Source organism: Sus scrofa, chromosome 9 (genome assembly GCF_000003025.6).
Source record: "Sus scrofa isolate TJ Tabasco breed Duroc chromosome 9, Sscrofa11.1, whole genome shotgun sequence".
NCBI classification, from domain to species: Eukaryota; Metazoa; Chordata; class Mammalia; order Artiodactyla; family Suidae; genus Sus; species Sus scrofa.
The window spans coordinates 136132140-136157096 of record NC_010451.4 but is presented as its reverse complement, the minus strand read 5'-3'; the positions used below and the strand labels follow the sequence as shown (position 1 = coordinate 136157096).

Here is a 24957-nt window from a genome sequence, read left to right as displayed (position 1 = left end):
ATTTGAACTTCCATAATAATTAGTTACATTGAACATCTTTTCCCAAGCTTATTCATCATTTGTACATCTTCTTTGGAGAAATGCCTTTTCAAGGTCATTGCCCATTTTTTAGTCTGGTTGTTTGTGTTCTTTGGTATTGAGCTTTTGGAGTTTTCTATATATTCTGTATATTAATACCTTATCTGATATGTGATTTGGAACTATTTTTTTTTCAAATTCTGTAGCTTCCCATTTAACTCTGTGGATATTGTCTTTTGATTCATACTTCAAGATTTTTTTTCATGAAGTCCACTTGGCTATTTTTTCTTTTGTTGCTTGCACCTTTGGTGACATATCTGAGAAATTGTTGCCAAATCCAATGCTGTGAAGCTTTCGCCATTAGTTTTCTCCTAAGAATGTTTTAGTTTTAGTTCTTACTTTTAGATCTTTGATCCATTTTGAGTTAATTTACATGTATGGACCCAGATTTATCCTTTTGCATGTGGATATCCAGTTTTTCCCAGCAGCATTTATTGAAAAGACTGTCATTTCCCCATTGAATAGTCTTGACATCCTTGTCAAAAATCATACGTGCAGGCTTATTTTTGGTCTGTATCATCTATTGGTCTGTATTTCTGTCTTTATGCCAATAACACACTGTTTTGGCTACTGCAGCTTTATAGTAAATTTTGAAATCATTTATGATTTCTAGCTTTATTCTTTCTTCCAGACCGTTTTGGCTATGTGAATTCCCTTGTGATGCCACATGAATTTTAAGGTGGATGTTTATATTTACGCAGAAAATATAGTTGGGGATGTTTAAATTTATTGCATTCAATCTATGGATTGCTTTGTATAGTATTGACGTTTTAACAATATTAAGTCTCCAGTCTGTAAACGTGGGATGCATGTCTATTTATTTATGTCCTCTTTAATTTATTCCAGCAGTACTTTGTAGTCTTCATGGTATAAGTCTTTCACCTTCTTGGTTAGTTAATTCTTAAGTATTTTATTCTTTGTGTTTACTGTAAATGGAATTGTTTCAATTATTTTCTTTTCAGGCTATCCATTGTAGTGTATAGAAATACAACTGATTTGTGTATTGACTTTGTATTTCGCAAAGTTCCTGAATTTATTTATGGAATTTTAATACAGTTTTGTTCGTGGAATCTTAATGCTTGCATATGAGATGATATCACCTATGAACAGGAATAATTTTCCTACTTTTTCAATTTGGGTACTTCTTACTTCATTTTCTTGCCACAATGTAGTGGCTGGAACGACCATTACTATGTTGAGAAGAAATGGCAAAAGTGCACATTCTTGCTTGTTTCTTGTTTTTTGAGCAGGCGCTTTCAGTCTTTAACCACTGAATGTATGTTAGATGTGGATTTTGAATATATGGCTTTTATGATGTTGTGTTTTTCTCCTCCTATTCCTATGTTTTTTAGCTTTTTTTCTATGAAGGATGTTCGATTTTGTAAACTACTTTTTTTCCTGCCTCAAATGAGATATTCCTATGGGTTTTTTCCCACCTTCATTCTTTTAATGTGTTGTATCATAGTGATTTATTTATTTTTTTTCTTTTTAGGCCACACCACAGCTTATGGAAGCTCCTGGGCCAGGGATGGAGTCTGAGCAAGAGTTGTGACCTACACCCCAGCTGCTGTAATACCGTTCCTTCACCTACTGCATCTGGCTGAAAATTGAACTGGTGCCTCCACAGAGAAAAGCTGGATCATTGACCAACTGTGCCACAGCAGGAGTTACCAATTGATTTTTTAAAACATTTTTATTATAGTTGATTAACAGTGTGCTGTCAATTTCTGATATACAGCACAGTGACCCAGTCATACATATATAGGTATATACACACACATTCTTTTTCTCACATTATCCTCCGTTGTGTTCCATCTCAAGTGACTGGATATAGTTCCCTGTGCTGTAGAGCAGGATCTCATTGCTTCTCCACTCCAAATGCAGTAGTTTGCATCTATTAACCCCAAACTCCCAGTCCATCCTATTCCCTCCCCCTCCTCCTTGGCAACCACAAGTCTGTTCTCCATGTCCGTGAGTTTGTTTCTTTTCTGTAGATAGGTTCGTTTGTGCCGTATATTAGATTCTAGATATAAGTGAAATCATATGGTATTTGTCTTTCTCTTTTTTATTGACTTCACTTAGTATGAGAATCTCCAGTTCCATCCATGTTTCTGCAAATGGCATTATTTTTATGGTGGAATAATATTCCATTGAGTATATGTACCACATCTTCTTAATCCATTCATCTGTTGTTGGACATTTACATTGTTTACATGTCTTGGCTATTGTGAAAAATGCTGCAATGAACATAGCGGTGCATGTATCTTTTTCATGAAAGTTTTGTCTGGATATATGCCCTGGAGTGAGATTGCTGGATCATGTTGTAGCTCTATATTTAGTTGTCTGAGGTACCTCCATACTGTTTTCCATAGTGGTTGTACCAGTTTACATTCCCAACAACAGCATTTGTTATTTGTGGATTTATTCGTGATGGCCATTCGGACAGGTGTGAGGTGGTACCTCATTGTAGTTTTGATTTGCATTTCTCTAGTAACTAGTGATGTTGAACAAATGTGCCTATTGGCCATCAATGTCTTCTTTGGAGAAATGTCTATATAGATTTTTCGCCCGTTTTTTGATTGGGATGTTTGCTCTTTTGCTGTTGAGTTTTATGAGATGTTTGTATATTTTGGAGATTAAGAGCCCTTGTCGTTTGCCTCATTTGAAAACATTTTTACCAGTTCCATAGGTTGTCTTTTTCTATGATTTCCCTTGCTGTGCAAAAGCTTGTAAGTTTGATTAGGTCCTATTAATTTATTTTTGGTTTTGTTTTTTTGTTTTTTAACCTAAGAAAACATTTATACAGTTGATGTCAGAGAAGGTTTTGCAGGCAGATTCTACCAAACATACAAAGAAGAACTTATACCCATCCTTCTCAAACCTTTCCAAAGATTGAAGAAAAAGGAACACTCCCAAAGACATTCTGTGATGCCACCATCACCCTAATACCAAAACCAGACAGTGGCACTACCAAAGAATAAAATTATAGTCAAATATATTTAATGAACATAGATTCGAAAATTATCAACAAAATTTTAGGCAACCAAATTCAACAACATATCAAAAAGATCATACACTACGACCAAGTGGGATTCATCCCAGGTTCACCGGGATGGTTCATCATGCACAAAACAATGTCACCCACCACATTAACAAAAGAAAAGCGAAAAACCTTATTATCATATCACTAGATACAGAAAAAGCATTTGAGAAGTCCAACATCCATTCATGATAAAAAAAAAAAATACTCAATGGAGAAAAGCTGAAAGCCTTACCACTAAAATCTGGAACAAGACAAGCATGCCCACTCTCACCACTTTTATTCAACATAGTATTGAAAGTCCTAGCCACAGCAGTCAGACAAACAAAAGGAATAAATGTATCCAGATTAGCAGAGAAGAGGTAAAATTGTCACTGTATGCAGATGACATGATACTATATATAGTTTCAAGGACTCAACCCAGAAACTACCTGAACTGATCAACAAGTTCAGCAAAGCAGCAGGATATAAGATTAACATTCAGAAATCAGTCACATTTCTGTATACTCTCAGTGAAATATTAGAAAAGGAATACAGAAATACAATACCTTTTAAAATTGCACCAAAAATATAAAATACTTAGGAACAAACCTGTCCAAGGAGGTGAAAGACTTATATGCTGAGACCTGTAAAACACTAATCAAGGAAATTAAAGAGGATTCAAAGAAATGGAAAGATATTCCATGTTCCTGGGTTGTAAAAATGGCCATACTACCCAAAGCAATCTACAGATTTAATGCAATCCCTATCAAATTACCCATGACATTTTTCACAGAACTAGAACAAACAATACAAAAATTTATATGGAACCACAAAAGACTCAGAATTGCCAAAGCAATCCTGAGGAAAAAAAGGAAATGCAGGAGGAATAACTCCTCAGACTTGAGACAATATTACAAATCTACAGTAATCAAGACAGTGTGCTTCTGGTACCAAAGCAGACATAGACCAATGGAACAGAATAGAGAACCAGAAATGAACCCAGAGACCTATGGTCAATTAATCTTCGACAAAGGAGGTAATAATAGAAAATTAATCTTCGACAAAGGAGGTAATAATAGAAAATGGGTAATAATAGAAAATAGCAAGCAGTGCTGGGAAAACGGGACAGCTGCATGCAAATCAATGAAACTAGAACACACCCTCACACCATGCCCAAAAATAAACTCAAAATGGCTTAAAGACTTATACATAAGATAAGACACCCTGAAACTCCAATTGATTTTTTAATATTCTGGCACTAAATCCCATGTGCTCAGGGTACATAATCGTGTTAATAAGTTCCTGAGCTGGGTTTGCTAGTATTTTATGAGGAGTTTTGCATCAGTGTTAATTAGGGATATTAATCCATAGTTTTCTTTTCTTAGAGTATCTTTGCCTGGTTTTTGCATCCAAAGGATATATTTAGAACTGTTACCTCCTCTTCAACTTTTTGGTAGTGTTTGAGAGGATTCGCATTAATTCTTCTTATAATTCTTATAATTCTTATAATTCTTATAATTCTTCTTATAATTCTTATAATTGTAAAATTCTCCCTTGACGTGACCTGATCCTGGTGCTGTTAAGTATTCTATTTTCTTATTTACCTTCTGTCTGACTGTTTTGTCCACTATGGTGAGGTATTGAATTTTTCAAATATTATTGTAGAACTATGTATTTCTCTTTTGATTTCTATTAATTTTTGCTTCAAAAATTTTTATGGTCTCAGGTATGTAAATGTAAGTTCTGCATTTTCTTGTTATTTTGAGCCTTTTATTAATATGTAATACCTTTATATGTCTCTTACACCCTTTCTTGATTTTAGGTCTGTTTTATATCTTATTAGTGTAGTGACCCTTGTTCTGTTTTGGTTACTATTTCCGTGGAACATCTTTTTCCATCCTTTCGTGTATTTTTGTTTTTGTATCTGAAGCCAGTCTCCTAAAGACAGTGTATATTTAGATAATTTTAATTCATTCTTCAATCTCTATCTTTCAGTTTGAGAATTTGATCAATTTACTTTAAAGGCGATTATTGATAATGCAGGAGTTACCTATGCCACTTTGCTATTTGTTTTCCTTATACTTTAAAGCTGCATTGTTCCTCATTTTCTTCATTATAGTCTTTTTGTTTAGTTGACTTTTTATAGTTAGATGTTTAAATCTTTCTCACGTTCTGTTTTGTATATCCTATAGTTATTTTCTTTGTTGTTCCTGTGGGAATTACATTTAACATCCTAATTTTATAACATGCTAATCTGAATTTATGCCAACTGAACTTCTATACCAGATGAAAACTCTACTTAAACATCTGTATTACCACCTCTTTCAGTTGTTGTTGATAGAAGATAGCTGCTTTATAAATTCTTCACCTCCAAATATAAATTAATTATTATTTTAAATGAATTAGTCCCCTAGCTTATATAGAGAACAAAGCGTGGAGTTACAAACCAAAGTTACAATCATACTAGATTTTAGACTGGTGTTTTTTTCTTAAGTATATGAAGACTCTTAAATCATATGCAGAAAAGTTTGTGTTGCAATCTGATCTGATAGTAATAGCAGCTTTGGTCATAGCCCATGTGTTTACCATTGTTGAGGTCGTTGTTTCTCATCGTACAGCTGCACGTTACCATCTAGTGTCCTTTCACTTCACCTGCAGGATTCCCTGCTCACTTCTTGCCAGGCAGGTCTAGGGGTAACAAACCGCTTAGCTCTTGGTTATTTAGGAGAGTCTTAATTTCTCTCTCCCTCTTGAAGGTTAGTTTTGTAGGTTGTAGCTTTCCTTACTCTTTCCTTTCTGGTATTTATCACCGTATCACACGACATGTTTCTTTTCTTTTTTTTTTAGGGCCGCACCCACGGCATATGGAACTTCCCAGGCTAGGGATCGAATTGGAGCTGCAGCTGCTGGCCTACATCACAGCCACAGCAACACCAGGTCGTCTACATCCTACACCACAGCTCACGGCAATGCCAGATCCTTAACCCTCTGAGTAAGGCCGGGATCGAACCCACAACCTCATGGTCACTCTTCAGATTTGTTTCTGCTGTGCCACAGTGGGAGCTCTCACAATATGTTTCTGTAATGATTTTTGTGTATTGTTTGTATGTATTATTATTGTTTATTCTAGTTTTCTGCATTAGAATACAGTTTCTAAAAAGTCAGGGAGTTTGTAGATTTTGATCACTTTATGTGTCTCAGACACGTAGAATAACTCCGTATGTTGTAGATTCCTGATAATTACTTGTCGAATGAGTAGTACATGCATTCACAGATAAATGTGTTCTCATTTTAGTTACCATGGCCATTCCTCTAGTCCAACCTCATTCCCTTTCCAGTATTGTTATACTGGTTTATGTCTTTGTAGAGATTGAATTAGTCAAATGACACACACTGTATAGGTAGAGTTAATTAAGTAGGATATTGGTGGAATACATGTATTTATACATATATACATATATGTTATAAAAGGTAGAATAATTCTATTGTTGAAAATTGTATGAAATCAGATTTCCCATTGTGGCTCAGCAGTAATGAACCCAGTTACTAGTATCCATGAAGATGTGGGTTCAATCCCTGGCCTCGCTAAGTGGGTTAAAGGATCTGGTGTTGCCATGAGCTGTGGTGTAGGTCACAGACATGGCTCATATCTGACATTGCTGTGGCTGTGGTGTAGGCCTGCATCCAATTCAACCCCTAGCTTGGGAACTTCCATAGGTCATGGATTTGGCCCTAAAAAGCAAAAACAAACAAACAAAACTTGTATGAAATCAATTGCCAAATACTATCAAAATGATTGATTATTCTTAAGTTCATTATAATAGTGTAATTTTCCTTATTTATATGAAATAAATTTTTTCCTTAGGTTATTAGCAAAAAAGAGTGATTTAATATTCGGAAATCTGTTTAATTTTTTAGTGGAATAGAAATATTAGACATATGATCTGTGTGTCAAAATTCAGTTTAAGTGCTGTACTACATATAGTACTTTAGACCTATGATGCAATATAATATATCTTCTCAGTTTCATCTCTAGACACTGAAAAAGGACCCAAGCCATGTGCAGGCCATAGTTGCGAATCTTCCAAAAGGCTGTCGAAGGTATGTCGTGGGAGGTGAGAAAAGAGAAGAGGCAGTGAACATGCCAGTGTAGGCTCACGTGTCACCGCCACCCCCAGCACACAGACCTAGGGATTCAACCATGGAAATAAGACTTCATCAAACAATAAGTTATAAGACACTTAGTAGAGCTAGTATTTTCATGAAATGCTTTGAATTTAGCATTTTGTAACTGATTGTTTAAGAAGGATGTTTTTAAATGATAAGAAATTTAGTAGAGTTAATATCTTAATGAAATGCTTTGAAATTTAACATTTTATAACTGACTGTTTTAAGAAAGATGTTTTTCTCCATTTCTATGGCCTTGTTTGCTATTGCAAATTCATATACAGCGAATGATCAGGTAAAATTCTCTCCATGTTAATTTCATTCAACCGAAACAATAGATATTATCTATAATGTTTATTAACTGTTTTCATGCTGCTCTGTACCCAGCATCTTGTAAAACTATGCTTAGGGTAAAAATTATGTTGAAACTCTCAGCAGCAATTTAATTTTCTCTTTTATATTATACTTAGCATATTTGTCATGCGCAGTATATTTATGGCACATTTTCCCATCTCAGATTACTCTTCAGTGACCCTGAATGCTTTGTTCAAATAATATTTTAAAATAGTGGGAATATAAATAATTTATATTATGATGAATGTGAAAATTTTCCTATTAAAATCATAAGTAATGCACATTTAGGTCAATATCCATTACTTTTGCCTGGGAAAATGAGTTCTTAATTTGTATTCACCAAACTTCCTGAAATGTAATTATATATATTTATAATCTACCTGTAAACATTATCTAAGTATATAAAAGTATATAATGTTTATAGATAGATAAATCATCTATTTATTTATTTACAGGTTATTTCCATTTAAAAAACTTTCTTAGGGATTACCTGTCATCCTTTTACTTTCTAAATAGGAGTTAGGTTTTGGGGACTAAGAGGAGAAGGCAATCTTGTTTTTCCAATTCTGTTTCTTAATGCGTGAGTACTACTCTAGTCATTATTACTCTAACCACAAATTTGGTTAATATTTTGTTAAAATTTAAAAATTTTTAAATATTTAAAAGTAGTCTCAAGACATCTTCTTTGACGTATGTGCTAGAAGTGTGTTGTCGCCTCTCCTTGCATTTGGGGATTTTGCAGTCATTTTTTGGTTATTTTTTGATTTCTGGTTTAATTCCATCATGGTTTGAGGGTAAATGTTGTTTGATTTCTGTTCTTCTAAATTTGCTAAGGTATGTGTTATGGTGGGGAATGTGGTTTGTCATGGGGAATAGTCCATTTAAGCTTGAGTAGAACGTGTATTCCCCTGAAATCACGTGAATCATGAGGTTCATACACCATTGATTAATAGGGTTGAGTTAAACTATGTCCTTACAACTGCTTCTTTTTCATGGCTAAGACTCCATCATATGAATATGCCACATTTTTCATACATCCTTTCAACCGTAAGTGGACTTTTAGGTTGCTTGCGTGTCTTGGTTACTGTGAATAGTGAACTTGGGAGTGTGGCCATCTCTTTGAGATCCTGATTTTAATTCCTTTGGAGAAATCAGAAATGGAATTGCCAGATCTTATGGTGATCCTATGTTTAATATTTTGGACCTTCCATACTGTTTTCCATAGTGACTTCCTCAATTTACATTTGTGCCAACAGAATATAAGGATTCCCTTTTCTACTCATCTGTGCCCACACTTTCTGTCTTCTGTTTTTCTGATAACGGTCGTCCTAACAGGTGTGAGTTGATAGTGTGTTTTGGTTTTGATTTCATCTCCCTTATGTTTAGTTCTGTTGAGAACCTTCTCACATGCCTGTTGGGTGTTTGTATGTCTTCTTTGGAGAAAATTCTATTCAGTTCCTTTGCCTATTTTAAAATTCAGATTTTTTTTTTTTTTCGCTATTGAGTTTCATGTCTTGTCTATTTTGGAAATTAACCCTTTTTCTGATACATGGTTTACAAATACCTCCTCCCACCCAAGTATTAATCAGCCCCAATCCTGCTCAGCTTCCGAGATCAGACAAGATCTGGCACGGTCACAGTGGTATGGCCAGACACAACAAACACACGGCTATTCCATAGGTTTCTTCTTGTTTTCTTGTGTATTTTCTTTTCCGTTCAGAAGCTTTTTAATTTGATGTAATCCCACTGGTCTGTTTTTGCCTTTGTTGCCTGTTTTTTTGGTGTCATATCCAAGTTCTCACTGCGAAAGCCAATGTCAAACTTTTTTCCCTTTGATATTCTTTTCTAGATATTTTATAGTTTCATGCCTTACATTTAAGTCATTAATGTATTTTGACTTGATTTTTGTGTAAAATATAAGATACATTTTTCATCTGGAAAAAAAATCATCTGCCCAATGCCATTTATTGAAGAGACTCTCCTTTCTGTATGTTCCTGCTCTCTTGTGTAAGATCAGTTGACAGTATGTGTGGGTTTATTTCTGTATACTGTTCTGGATCATTGGTCAGTATGTCTGTTTTTATAACAGTACCATATTGTTTTGATTAGTACAGCTTTGTAATGTAATTTGAAAGTAGGAAGTGTGGTGCCTTCATCTTTGTTTATCTTGCTCAAAATTACTTTGACTGTATCGAATATCTTGTAGATCCAGATGAATTTTAGGATTTTTTTTCTATTTCTGGAAAAATGCCATTGGAATTTTGAAAGAGGTTGCATTGAATGTCTAGATCCCTTTAGGTATTCTGGATATTTTAACAGTATTCTTCCATCTGAAAATAGAGTGTCTTTCTATTCATTTGTGTTTTCTAAATATCTTTCATCAATGTTTTATAGTTTTTTATGTACAAGTCTCTCATCTTCCAACTTACTTTTATTCCTAAGTATTTTATTCTTCTTGGTGCTAATGTAAATGGGATTATTTTCTTGATAACTTTTTAAGATAGTTTCTCGATGGTGTGTAGAAACACAAATTTTTGAATGTTGGTTTTGTATCATGCAACTTAACTGAACTTGCTTATTGTAATAGTTTTTGTGGAGTCTTTTGTGTTTTCTGCATAGATGAACATGTCATCTGAAAACAGAGATGGTTTTACTTCTTCCTTTCAGATTTGGGTGCTTTTTATATGTATTTCTTTTCTATTTGCTCTCATTAGGACTTCAGTGCTCTATTGAATAGAAGGGCAAGACTGGGCATCCTTTCTTTGTCCAGGTCTTAGAGAAAAATTTTTCAGTCGTTCATTTTTGAATGTGTTTTTAGATGTGGGATTTTGTATAGGGACTTAATTATTGTGTTTAGGTAAATTCCTAATATTCCTACTTCATTGAGGATGTTCATTATAAATGAATGTGAAATCATACTTTTCTACATCTGTTGTGATAATCATATGAATTTTGTTTTCCATTCTGTTAATGATTTATCTGTGTATGTTGAAACATCCTTGCATCCCAAGAATACACTCCACTTGGTCATGGTGTATGTTCCTTTCAATATGTTGATGAATTTGGTTTGCTAGTGTTTAGTTGTGGATTCTTGTATGTATGTTAGTCAGGGATATTATAGATTTCTTTTCTTTCGGTGTCTTTGGTTTTTGTATCAGAGTGAGTGATACTGACCTCACAAAATGAGTTTGGAAGTGTTCCCTCTTCTGTTTCTTTGAACGAAGTTTGAAAAGTTTTGTTATTGATTCTTCTTTAAATATTTGTTAGAATTCATCTATGTAGCCATCTTGTCCTTGAGTTTTCCTTGCTAGAAGGTTTTTGTTTTGCTTTTTAGGGCTGCATCAACAGCATATAGAAGTTCTTAGGCTAGGGGTCGAATCGGACATACAGCTGCTGGCCTATGCCACAGCCACAGCAATGCAGAATCTTTTCCGTGTCTGCAACCTACACCATAGCTCATGGCAACTCCAGATCCCCAACCCACTGAGTGAGGCCAGGGATCGAACCCACATCCTCATGGATACTACTCATATTCATTTCCACTGCACCACAATAGGAATTCCCACTAAAAGATTTTTGATAACTGATTCAGTTTTCTTATTTCTTATTGGTCTGCTCATGTTTTCTATTTTTTTTTTTAGTTCAGCCTCTGTATTATGTACGTTTATAGGAATTTGCCATATATTCTAACTTGTTTGATTTGTTTGCATATAGTTTTTCATCATAGTCCTTTATATTTTTTCTCTTTGTGACATCAGTTGTAATATCTCTTTTATTTCTGATTTTATTTGTCTCTTTTTCTTTGTTAGTCTTGCTAATTGTTTGTCTTTTTAGTTTATCTTTTCAAAAAACGATTCTTAGTTTTATCATTGTTGCATTGTTTTTCTGTTTTCTACTTCATTTATTCTGCTCTAGTCTTTCTTTCTTCTCCTTGGATTTAGTTTGTCTTTTTCTAGTTTCTTGAGGTGTAAGGTTAGATTGTTTACTTGATATTTTTCTTTTTAATTAATATAGGATTTCTTTGATATAAATTTGCCTCAGAGTACTGCTTTTGCTACATCTCACAAACTTTAATATTTTGCATTTTTGTTTATATTTCTCTCATTTTATTATTTGCCTTCTTTGACTCAGTGGTTTCAGGATGTGTTTTTTAAATTCCACATATTCGTGAATTGTTTCATTTTCCTTCTGCTATTGATTTCTAGGTTCGTTTCAGTTGTGGTTATAAGATATACTTGGTGAGCATTTAATATTTTTATATTCATAAAGACATGCTTTGTGATCTAGCATATGACTCATCCTGGAGAATGTTTGTATGCACTTTAGAAGAATACATGTTCTTCTGCTGATGCATGGAATATTCTATATATCTGTTAAGTTCATTTGATCTATTGTGTTGTTCAAGTCTGATGGTTCCTGATTTACTGTCTGAATATTCTGTCCATTATTCATATTGGAGTACTGAAGTCTCTTACTATTATTGCATTGATGTCTATTCTTCCCTTCAGATTTCTCAATGTTTGCTTTATATATATGTAATCTGATGTTGGGTATATACATATATTTATGATTGTCATATCTTCCTGACGAATAGATTCTTTAATCATCATATGATGAAGAAACATTTTTTGTTTCTTATTATAGTTTTTGGTTATTTCAAGGTGATTTTTTTGTACGTAAGTATATCCGTCCTTTCTCTCTTTGGTTATCATCTGCATTGAATATCTTTTTCCATGTTTCACTTTAAGCCTATAAATATCCTTAAATCTAAAGTTAATCTCTTATAGACAGCATATAATTGGATCATCTTATTTTATCCATTAAGCCATAGTATGTTTTTTATGGGAGAGTTAAATCTGTTTACATTTGAAGTTACCATCGATAGATAAGAGTCTACTACTATCATTTTGTTAAATAATTTCTGTATGCTTTGTATTTCTTTTATTCCTTTCTTCTCATGTTGCTATTTTCCTTCTTCTTTTTTTTCTCTTGCTTTTTAGGGCTACACCCACGGCATATGGAAGTTCCCGGGCTAGGGATTGAATTGGAGCTATAGCTGCCAGTGTACACCACAGCCACAGCCACACCATATCTGAGCTGTATCTCCAGCCTACACCACAGCTCATGGCAATGCCAAATCCTTAAACTACTAAGTGGGGCCAGGGATCAAACCCAATTCCTTATGGGTGCTAGTTGAGTTTGTGTCCACTGAGTCACAATGGGAACGCCTGTTTTCCTTTTTATGTCAAGGTTTTTTTTTTTTTTCTTCATTGATACACTTTAATTTCTTTCTCTTTTTTAAAGATATTTCCTTTGTGGTTGTCCTAAACCTTATAGATAAATCTTATAGTTATTACAGTCTGTTTTAAGATGTTAACTTAGTTCAATTGCATAAAAGTCGACATTTATACTCTTATCTGACACACTATGTTACTGATGCCACAATTTGCATCTTTTATATTGTGCACCTAATTACAGATTTTTTGTAATTACAGATTAATTAATTAATGAACAGTTTCTTTAATTTTGCCAGTAACATTTATACTGGTTTGAATTGTGGTTTATGTGTGACCTTTACAGTATTACTTTAGTCTGTATTTGCTGTGAGGTTTATACTTTTTTATGTTAGTACTAAGTATCCTTTCGCTTCGCTTGCTGAACTCTCGTTAGCACACCTTGCGAGGCAGTGCTCTCACTGCGGCAGAACTCTGAGATGATGCCAGTACTTGTCGTGGTGCTGAACGCCTTTAGGTTTTGTTTGTCTGGGAAAATCTTCATCTCTCCTTCACTTTTAAAGGACAGTTTGACAGGCGTCGTATTCTTGGTTCATAGTTTTGTTGGTTTGTTTCTATCTGCACTTCAAATGTATCGTTATACGCTCTAGTACCTTGAAAGTTTTGTGCCAAGAAATTCAGATAGTATTTTTTGGTGGGGAAAGTGCCCTTTATTTAATGAATTACTTTTTTCTAGCTGTTTTCATAATTCTTTGTGAATGTTGTCCAACTAATGATAGTGTTTCTTATTGTAGTCCTCTTTGTAGGATGTATTTAGTGTTCTTTAAACTTTGTGAATTTGGGGTCCATTCCTTCTGCAGATTAAGAAAGTTCTTTGGGGGAGTTCCCATTGTGGCTCAGCAGAAATGAATCCAACTAGAATCCGTGAGGATGCAGGTTTGATCCCTGGCCTCACTCAGTGGGTTGGGGATCCCGCATTGCTGTGAGCTATGGTGTAGGTGGCAGACGAGGCTTGGAGCCCACATTGCTGTGGCTGTGGTGTAGGCTGGCAACTGTAGCTCTGATTTGACTCTTAGCCTGGGAACTTCCATGTGCCACAGGCACGGACCTTAAAAAAGAAAATTCTTTGGCGTTATTTCCTCAAATAAGGTTTCTAGTCCTTTCTCTTTCTTTTCTTCCTTACAAGAACTCCATAGTGCACGTATTGGTTTAGTTGATCACGTCAAAGAATTCTCATAGAATTTCTTCACTCTCGTTTTGTTTTTGCTTCTGTGACTGGGTAATTTCAGATGATATATGTCTTTTAATTCTTTATTTTTCCTGCTTGATTGACTCTACCTTTGAAGCTCTCTATTGAATTTTTGACTTCAATCATTATATTGTTTTATATATATATACATAGCTATACCTGTAGCATATGGAAGTTCCAGGGCTAGGGGTCAAATCGGAGCTACAGCCGCTGGTCTACACCAAAGCCACAGCAATGCCAGATCTGAGCCACATCTTCGACCTACACCATAGCTTATGGCAATGCCGGATCCTTAACCCACTGAGCGAGGCCAGGGATCGAACCCGCAACCTCATGGTTCCTAGTCAGATTCATTTCTGCTGTGCCACGACGGGAACTTCTCTTTGTTCTTTTATGGTATCATGTTTCCTTGATTCTCTGTGATCCTGGTACTTTGCGTTGGTGCTTGTGCATTTAAAGAAAAGATTCCTTTTCTGTCTTCAGGAGAGGATGGCATATACCAGTTTCTGGAGGTCTCTCAAAATTTTCTTATGGCTCACCTTCTCAACTCTTGCTTTTTCCTAGAAGGGTGTCTTAGAATTGTGTTTCTTTTCTAAGTCCCACAGAGCCATGTCAGATTCTGAGAGCCACGTCAGGTCTTAAGATCAAATCACTCCTCTTCTGAGAACAGTGCCTGAAATGCCAAGGCTTTTGGTGCAGCTTCCCTTTCTTTCCCTCCCTCCCAGAGAGGACGTCTTGCATGCTGCTCTTCTGCACAGTCTGCAGAGTCATGCCAAGTGCCTCAGGCGTCACCTTTCTCTTTTCCCCAAGGGAGTGCACTTAGGTTCTGAGCCAGGGGTACAAGCTCCATATCTCTTCCTCTCTCCTGAAGGAGCAGTGTCAGTATTGGGCGCCTCTGTCAGATTTCACAGAGTTAAACTGGTTGCTGAATTCCACACTGGCTGTGTAGATCTGTGTGCTGTCTACGGGGGCACAAGGAGCCTCAGTGGCAGGGCACACATGCCTGTTACCATGAGTTGCCACCTCTTTTTTTTGCTCTTTTCTGTCTGATTTCCTCAGCGTTCTGGGTGCAACAAGAGAGAAGCAGGACTCCAGAAGCAGTGCTCGTGGGGAGTGACCCAAAGGCCGGGGAAGCCGTGCCTTCTTTTTGCCTTTTCCTCCCCTTCCCTTTGCTTCTGCCTCGAAACCAAGCTTTATCCCATAGTTCTCTGCCTCTTGCACTGATAGGAGTGAGTGTACGTTACCCAGGTTGGTGTTCCTACCAGAAGAGGGACAACTTTGTGTTTTTGTCTGATCTTTTTCGACAGTTCTTCGCTGAGGCAGTCTTAAGATCTGGAGGCACCACCTCTCCTTTGCTCACTGAGCGCCAAGATCACCAGTCATTTTTATGCAAATTCACAATTCTTTCCATATTTTAAGCCTCTACTTTTTTTTTTTTTTTTGCTCACTGAGCACCAAGACCACCAGTCATTTTTATGCAAATTCACAATTCTTTCCATATTTTAAGCCTCTCCTTTTTTTTTTTTGACTTATCAATTCCAGCCCTATTTGAAGGCTCTAGTAATTTCCTAAAGAGATTCCCAAATATAGATGTTAACCAGAGGTTCCCAAAGGACTCTATCTTAAAAGTGTAACGTCTGTAACATCTGGTACATGTAAATTCTCCCCTAGTGGATATTGGAGCTCCAGTTCTGCTTTGATTTTATGTAAGGTATGACTTTTTTTGCCTATCTGAGAATTCCCCATAATTTTAAGTAGTTGTTGCTTTCTGGGCTTGCTGACTAATGTAGAGCAAACATTACAGTCATTTGGTCACCTTTTTCAGTACCTAACTTGGCACAGTAATTAAACCAAGCTGTTCAACTTCTCTATGCAGAGGATTATGTATTTTACAAATTGCTTATTGTTGAAGTGGCTTATTTCTTGTTCTGGTCCTGTAATCAATAACCAATAATTACAGAACATATTCACCCCAAATATGCTGAATCATGTTATAAATTTTGGGGGAGTTTGTGAAGGGAGGAGTAGCGTGGGGCAGGCAATTTGATATTTACTCAGTTATGTTACTTCTTTGTATCTTAAACTAGGTGATTAATTCATAAAGAATTTCTATAATTATGATTTGTTCTTCTTTCTTATAATGAGTATTTCATTTACACCAGTATGATTTGTTCTTACGTCATCCAAATCGGTCTAAAAAGTTTTGCCTTAAAATCTAATCCTTACTCAATTCAGAGAATTCTTTAATTTCATCCTTTATTTGGTACAAATAGTTAACCCCATATCAACCATCAAAGTACTCATTATAAAAAAGTTCAGTCAATGATTCAAATCATGTCTTAACTTCTTGCTATTTTCGTCAAAAAAGAGATTTCTCCTCATTATTCTTTTTAGAAGGAAAACAGGAAACCGGAATCTGATTTGCATAATTATTTTTGTTCCTATCAGGTTTAGTAAGGTCTAGTTGCATTTTTTTATTAATTTTTTTTCTGCATGGGTGTCAGGAAGCTAAATGATTGTGATTGTGTTTCTTGAAACTTTTATTTGTAGTCTTGCATTTAAATATAGTTAATTAGATACCAGATTTGTAGCTAATTAATTCATAAGCACTTCCTTAACCAAAATTGGAAATAGCAACAAATTTGACAGACTTTATTAGAAATACAGGAAAACCATTTAGACTGTAAAATGCATAATTCAGTAATAGAGTAAGAGTTGAATTCAGTATATTAAAAATGTATAATTATTTATGGGGGGTTATTATTTTCAAAATGCCTGAAGAAGTCAGTAGATTGAGACACCCCATTAGTGGTTTTAGATCAGCATGAGTTTATTTACCCTGCTCCTGACTAGATGAGAGGTGTAGGTTAGGCATAGGAGAACTGAGCAGGAGTAACTGGCTTTTAGATGGTTTGAACTCATGACCATTCCTCATGCTTTAACAGGTAAAACTTGCCAGTCACTGAAAAGTATAAGCCTCTTGTTAATTTTAGGAGTCAAGATAGAATAATTATTACAAGTAAAAAGGTAATTAGAACTTCCTGTTGTGGCTCAGAGGGTTACAAAGCCGACATATTGTCCCTGGATGCAGGTTCGATCCCTGGCCTTGCTCAGTGGGTTAAGAATCTGGCACTGCAGTGAGCTGTGGCATAGGCTGCAGATGTGGCTCGTTTCTGGTGTTGCCGTGGATGTGGTGCAGGCCTGCAGCTATAGGTCTGCTTTGACCCCTAGCCCAAGAACTTCCATATGCAACAGGTGTGGCCATGAAAAGAAAAAATGGTAAATAATTATAGATCAGAATGTTGCCTTACTTCTTTTGTAAAATTTGATTTAAAAAAACCCCACAGAGCTAGAAGTGTTAACATGTGTGGTATTCCCTTTTATTTTTATTTATTTATTTTTATTGTTTTTGGCTACACCTGCAGCATATGGAAGTTCCCAGGCTAGGGGGTCATTGAATCGGAACTACAACTGCCAGCCTACACCACAGCCACAGTAACACAGGTTCCAAGCCTCATCTGTGACTTCCACCACAGCTCACGGCATGCTGGATCCGTAATGCACTGAGCAGGGCCAGGGATCAAACCAATATCTTTGTGGATACTAGTTGGGTTTGTTAACACTGAGCCACGATGGGAACTCCCCCTGCCCTTGTTTTTTAAACCTAATTTTTCTTTGTTGAAAGTGTGGAGCAGATACCTCAGCATATGCTTCTTAAAAATTCTTAAAGTACATTTCTTTAAGAACTTTCAGTCGTAAGAGTATATTTTCTGAAAGTGCTCTTTAATTCAAAGAGCTGTCTTGCTTTTGCTCTTATGCCCATCCGTATATTATTCAAAACCAAAGGACAAAGAATTTTGGTTATATATTGAGATGTATTCTTTGTGTTGTATTTGAAAGTACATTTGGAAATATTTGAAGTTTATGGATGACACCTTTCCAGTTTTATATGTATTGTTTATATCCTATGAATTCAAGAATAAATAAGGACCTTGAGAATGTGTTTCTTCTGCCTCTAAGTACACAAACATCCTTATTTGTTCTAAAATTACATTTATTTGTGATAATATGTTTTTCATATTTTTTCCTGTTTTAGGCTAAAAACCTCATAGAAAGATTTTTTAATCAACAAGTAGAAGTTCTGGGCAGGCGTGCAGAGCCATTGCCAGAAATATACTATATCGAAGGTACTCTCCAGATGGTCTGGATTAACCGCTGCTTTCCAGGGTATGGAATGAACATCCTGAAACATCCGAAGTGTCCTGAGTGCTGCGGTATGTAGGGAACTGTGACTTTATGGTTTACAGTTACGGAAACTCACTCACTCTCACTAGGACTAAGTGCATGTCTGTCACTTCTTCTATAGCATTTAGATTTGAAGTAGTGTGTTTGGAAAGACGTGTCAATCGGAAGGTATAAAAGAAAAACGCGCTCTTGATTTTGGCCTTGTTTTAACATCATAATGAAGGGGGCTTGGGGACATTAGGCCGTTGTCTGGGAGGAAAAGCAAATACTAGTTGCCAGAGACTTAGAATTACTTAAGAGCCCAAATATATTTCTTTTAGAAGCAATTTTCTGATGAGTACACATTTGTCTATAATATATTAGGTATCTTTTTACTTAAAAAAAATAAGTGTGTGGATTGCTTTATTACCAGTGGTTCCCTTTGACCTTTGCTCCTCTCTGTAAAGGATCTGAGCTTCCACCTGGCTGTCCTCCATCTCCCTGCTTATTGTAGAGGAGTCTGCAGAGGCTGTTAAGGATAAGGGCCTGGATTCAAACAAAGTCTGAATTTGTTTTTCAGTTGTTGAGTGCATCAGTTAATCTTCAGTCTCCAAAGACTTCCTAGTATAAATATCATTAAATTGGTACCATTTTTGTTGAGTCGTCTCTGTTCTTTCCTGCTCTTTTTCTATCTTATGTTAGATTAAGAACGTTTTTGTACGATAGAGCACTAAATTTTTTTTTTGCTTTGCTTTATTTAACTTGGTTAGATTTTGCTTTATTTTTTCGTGATTTTGTTTTTCTTAAGGATATGAAATTTTACAGGATGTACTGAAAATTTATCTTAGGAAATACAAGACAAATAAGTAAAGCACTTACAAATGCCAGCCACGTGACTATGTTCATAATCTGCGATTACGTGCATCTCTCAGGAGCACATAAAATGATAAAGAAAAGCCTGGGAGGCAGTGAAAACAAATCCTAATAGTTAGCAGTCTGTTAAATGCACTGACATTGTCACTCAATAAAGACTTAAACTAAAAAACTTCAATATTTATATCTCATTAATTCCAAGAATTTTTAAATAGTTAAACATAGATCTTTCAAGTGAAAGTATAGGTTTGGTTCTCTGAGAAGTACAAATAATTTCATCATAATTTTTTTTGCATTTATAAAAGTTCAGATACCACAATTTTTAGGTACTCTAATTTTATTATGTAATTATAACATTCAAGTTATTATTTGCTCTAGTAGTTGATCAAGTTCATTAAATAACTTTTATTCCTGACAACAGACCCCATGAGAAGTACATAATAAAACATATATAAATTTTTAAAATATTTTCCACCTCTGAAATACTGTTTTGCTCTCCCAAATTAATGCTCTTGGCCCACAGGGTTTAGATATATAGGAAGTACATTCATGAAACAATTAGGGCAAGACCACTAGACTACAGAGAAGAAAAGAAAAAAAGGAGAATTAGAGTTAGGACCAATCATAGAGGATTAAGGTAATTGAAAAAAAAGCCCTCTGAGTGACTTGAGACTTGAAGTAAGACGTTGAAGGTGTGGGCTTAGCAAGTACCATCCAGTCAAGGGCATGACTGAGCATTTCAGGGGAATTTTGGTCAACTGGGGCTAGAGGATTAGTGTCAGAGGCGCATGGGGCAGGTGGCCTTTGACAGCAGAGTGGGAGAGTTCAGTTTAATGTGGTGATTGGAGTCCATTCTTTATGTAGAGGAGAAAAATAACATTTTTTAAATTTTATGAGATCATTACTGTTGTTCAGTATACATATCAACTAATGACTTACTATGCTTCATTTTGTGTCATTCTGTGATAAACAAATATTTTAATTTAGAATTACCTTTGTGCTATCGTCTCTGTTAGACTAAAGCAGGACAGAGCTCCCTTTTTTGCACAGAATTCATTAAGTGTAAAGTGGCTTTCAGGTCCCCAGCATATACAGTAATTTTTGTCTGTATTATAAGAGGCTATCACTCTAAAATTTTTAAAGAGCACTTACAACCCAAAAAACATTCAAATAATTCTTCAGATTGGAAGGCAGTATAAAATATAACGATAGTTACAAGACAGAATTAACATACTAAGTGAACCTAAAATCCGTTCCCACGTGGAGTGTAATCCTGGATGGAGGCATGTAAAACATAGGAGATGCTTTGTAAAATGACTTCCTGAATGAAGACATTGAGACAGCGTGTCGGCTACGTGACGGCGGGCTATTTACTTTCTCAGCCGTTGGCTGCGTCAGCAGTGATGGTTTCTTCTGTTTTGGATGTGTCACTTTACTCATGTAGTTTTACAACTGGATGACACATAAAACTCTGCTGCGTATAGGCCTGGAGACATTTTTTTACCTATATTATTTTTCTATTTTCTAGTTAGTTTAGCATTTTCAATTTATTTTCATGGCAAAATTGGTTTTGTTGTTGTTGTAGTTTTGTCTTTTGTCTTTTTAGGCCCACACCCATGGCATACGGAGGTTCCCAGGTTAGGGGTCAAATCGAAGCTGTGCAATGTTAGACCTGAGCTGCGCCTGCGACCTACACCACGGCTCAACGGCAATGCCAGGTCCTTAACCCACTGAGCAAGGCCAGGGATTGCGCCTGCATCCTCATGGAATTTTTTGACAAGATTCTGAAATATATTTTCCTGTGCAGTTTTTATAGTTTCTATTATTTCTGTAGGACTCTGTCATATCTTGTTTTCCTCTTTATTTTATTCTTATTTAATCTTTACCAAATAACATATTTTGACATAATATTCCACTCCTCCTTTTTCTTCCTCATTAAACTATGGCAGTCTCTGAAAGCTATCTGAAGACCTTCTCAAAAATATATCCAAGGTATGGGAACCAGAGAGCTCATTTGCAGTAAGCATCCTTGGTATCCTTGGTGACTGATGCATGTGGAAGTTTGAGCTCCTGAGTGTTAGTGCTGATAAAGCAATGCCTACGTAGGATACCTTTCTTTCTACTGAGGCAACAGGCTGTTTTTCATTGACCGTTATGGCTTAATATGTGTGTTTATCAATAGTAGTTTAGGCAACGTTATTTTCTGCTGCTTTCTTTACAAATAACGTTTTCTGTTGCACATGCAAAGTTTGGGGAGTTCCAGGAAACTTAAGGAAAGAACTTTTTCATAGTGATATAGTGTCTATGTCAGTAGTTAAATAATTAGGGGACAGGTTAAATATTCTGAGATAATTTTATTAATAAGGTATAATTTTGTACTTTATACAGTGAAAGTGAATTGTTTAGTAGATACAGTTGTTATTAATAAGGTATTTTAGGCTCTAAAATTTTATCATGCTCAGACATGCAACCCTGAACTCAATTTTTAATTTTATGTCTAAGAACCAAGAAAAAATAACAACAACAACAACAAAAAGCTGATGTCACCAAACAGACCTTAAGGCAAGGAGCCTTACTAGATACAAAGAGGCATTAGGTAATGATAAAATAATAAATCTAACAAGAAGATATGATAATAAAATATTTCTGAATCTTTGAGTTCTTAATAACATAGGTCTGAAATACATAAAACAAAAATTGTCAGGTAGTCCTCACATATAAAGCCATGTAGAAAAAAAAGGATTGGACCCAGCTAAAAAATTATTTCCAGGTGTTTTACGGACAGAAATACATGAAGAGTTGTGCATGTTTTAGAATGTAACAAAAAAAATCATCTTCAGCATCAGAAAAAGATTTTTTGAAAAGCACACAAAAGTCACTAACCTCAATAAAAAGTGTTCATTTAGTCTACATAAAAATGAAATACTTGTGTTTATAAAAAGAAACTGCAAAGAGAGAAAAGACAATCCACAGAATGGGAAAATTATTTGTAATGGATATGAGCAACAAAGACTAATACATGTAGAAACCTCTCCTAAACATTTTTTAAGAAGGCGAAACAACTTGGAAGAGGTTTGAACAAGGACTTCACAAAAAGAGTGATTCCAAATGGTCGGTGGCCCCATGAAAATATGTTCAGCCTTTTTGTAATCAGGGAAATGTAAATTAAAACAACATGAGATCCTACTACACACCTCTTGGTTGGGCAGAAGACAAACGTCTTAGTACACTAGGATACGGAGCTCTGGGAGCCACACACTGCCTGAGGGTAAACCATGCCCCTTGGGGACAGTTTGATGACATTCTCCAAAATGCGACGACGCACTTGCTCTGCAGTTCGACTCTCAGGAAAGTGTCTGCACAGCTTAGTTTTTGATAGTCCCACACTAGAGACAACCCAAATGTCCACTGCCGGTAAGCGTACGAACACAGAGTGATATGTTCATGCAATGGAATATGCTGTGTGGGAATGGCTGTAATGAGTGAACGGGAACCAAACCGTACGGATGCATTTTATGAACTAACTTGTGGAAAAGAAGCTAAGCATGGTAGAATCGTGTACCCTAGGCATCGCTCAGCCGTGGGTTATGGAGCTTTATTCACGAGTGCTGAAATCTGAACCTGTAATGCGATCTAAGGAAATTAGCACCGTGACGGGAAAGAAGGCGGGTGCTGCCTCGTGGCGGGAGGGAGTCTGAGTGGAGCGGAGCGCGGCTCCGGAGGCGTGGAGAGGGGAGGGCAGTGTCCTGTGTCGTGGCCTTGAGGGTTCTGTGCAAACATTCGTTATCGTGTACGTTTGTGTCTTGTTTTTTCTCTGTGTTACATTTTGCAACAAAAAGGTAAACGATTCAAATTTCCCCAAGGCTTAAACAACATTTTATTTTGGATTTAGATTATTTACCTTTTTTATTATTATATTACATGTTATTTACAATTAACCAGCTTTTATCTTTTGAGTTATTTCCTATTATAGATTTATAGAAATGTGAGTATTAATCTCAAATAATAAACACTTTTGATTTTTTGGTGTGTTATTTTAATGCTTCAAAATGCTCACACTGCTGTAATCTCTCTCTCACAATATATGTGTGACTACAGGTGTTTTGGAATGTCCTTTAATGGATTCTGAATATGACTTTTCAAAAAATGAATAGCAAAATGTTCTAGACATGCAGAGTAAGGGCTGGATCCCTCACCCCGCTGCGTTCACGCCGTCTGCCAGAACTTCCCAGGTGCGCCATGCAGGGCTTGTTACAGGCCAGCATCCCAGCGCATTTTCAACTCTCCATTCCCTTCCTTCTCCCTCACTGCTCTCCTCCAGTTAAATTCCTTTTCGGATCTTTCACTCAGATTTATCTGCTTGATCTCGTTCCCACTGTAGCCATCTCAATTTGGATTTCATTTTCCTGTGCCTGGAGGGCTTTCCGTCTTTTCCCCGCTGGAATCCCTTTACTCATTCTCCTTATTCAGTCTCTTCCCACATCGCTTCCAGTTATGCTTCTAAGCTCTGAATGTAATCATGTAACTACTTTAAAAACTTCAATGATAAAGCCCAGCTTCAAAGCATAACTTACTATACCCTTTATAAGCCAGTTCTTCCTTATTTTTAGCAAGTCATAAATACCTCCATTGTAGCACTGATGTCATTATTTATATTTTACTCATCTAGGAAATGTGCTGGAATTCAGAAATACATAGAGTGCATACCTGAGTGTGAGGCACTGCGGATATACAAACATGCTGCTTCTCTTGTGTTTATATTTTATCTGGTCAAGCAGCTTGTATACAGACGGTCATTGCACATGGTGAAAGGCACAGTGGTGGACATAAAACAAGGTGCTGTGATGCGCCCTGGAGTACCTCTCAGGATTTAAACAGTAACCCGGAGGCCTCCCCACTGGTATTTTGAATAGGATTTAATGAAAGTGCCATTGTCAGAGGTCTGGGCAGGGTTAGAGGATGTTGAGCTTCCTGGGACTTCAGTATCTTGAAGCAGTTACCATCCACAGGCGCCAAGAATGAAGATAAGGAAAGAATGATGCAGCAAGCAGCCCGTGAGAGCTGCGGAAACGTGGCCCCAGCTGAGCCCTGTGCTCCAGTGAGGCAGCCACCCCATGAAAGCGGCAGGAGGCAAGAGGCGTCCTGTAGTCCGCTCATGGAGCCTTCCTTTGGCCTGAGCCGGAGGAGCGGGCGGTGGGGGGGAGTTAGAGGGGGAGGGAGACAGAAAGAGAGGGAGGGAGGAGGGAGAGGCAGACAAGGGTGGGAAATGGACTGGGTGTGGGTGCGGTTGGAGACCACCACGGACAGTATCTAGGGGCGAGTCAGGGGACAGCATTAATTGCATTTTCAAGAATGGCTTTACTCAAAGTGACGCTTGAGCCCTGCATGATAAAAAGAAGATGTGTAGAGATTTGTGTACTGAGTTTTGCTGACATACAAAGGCAGGACTAAGCATGACATGCTTTAGAACTGATGACTGGCCATGAAAAGAGAAAGTAGATTTAATGTATTTGGGACAAAACCAAGAAGTATTCATGGGATGTAAAAGCAGGAGGATGGTGAGGAATAAAGGGTGATGCTTATGTTTAAACATGAGTAGGTGATAGATACTGAGTACCCGTTAAATTTTTTTATGGTATATGAAGTTGTAGTCTGATTTTATTTCATGTAGAATGCTCAGTTTCTCAGTATGATTGATTAAAAAGTTCACCTTTTACCCAGGGCTACTTTAAGTATCTATTTAGGCAGATATTTTA

At 36.4% G+C, this 24957-nt stretch overlaps 1 protein-coding gene across 1 annotated transcript in view; it reads left to right on the top strand.

The window, feature by feature from the left end:
• The window catches only part of ZPBP (zona pellucida binding protein), an 81616-nt gene that overhangs the window by 29648 nt on the left and 27011 nt on the right, over nucleotides 1-24957 (top strand). Inside the window, 2 exon segments of the mRNA NM_214106.1 lie at nucleotides 7125-7201; nucleotides 18201-18378. Coding sequence (NP_999271.1) covers nucleotides 7125-7201; nucleotides 18201-18378 — 255 coding nt within the window.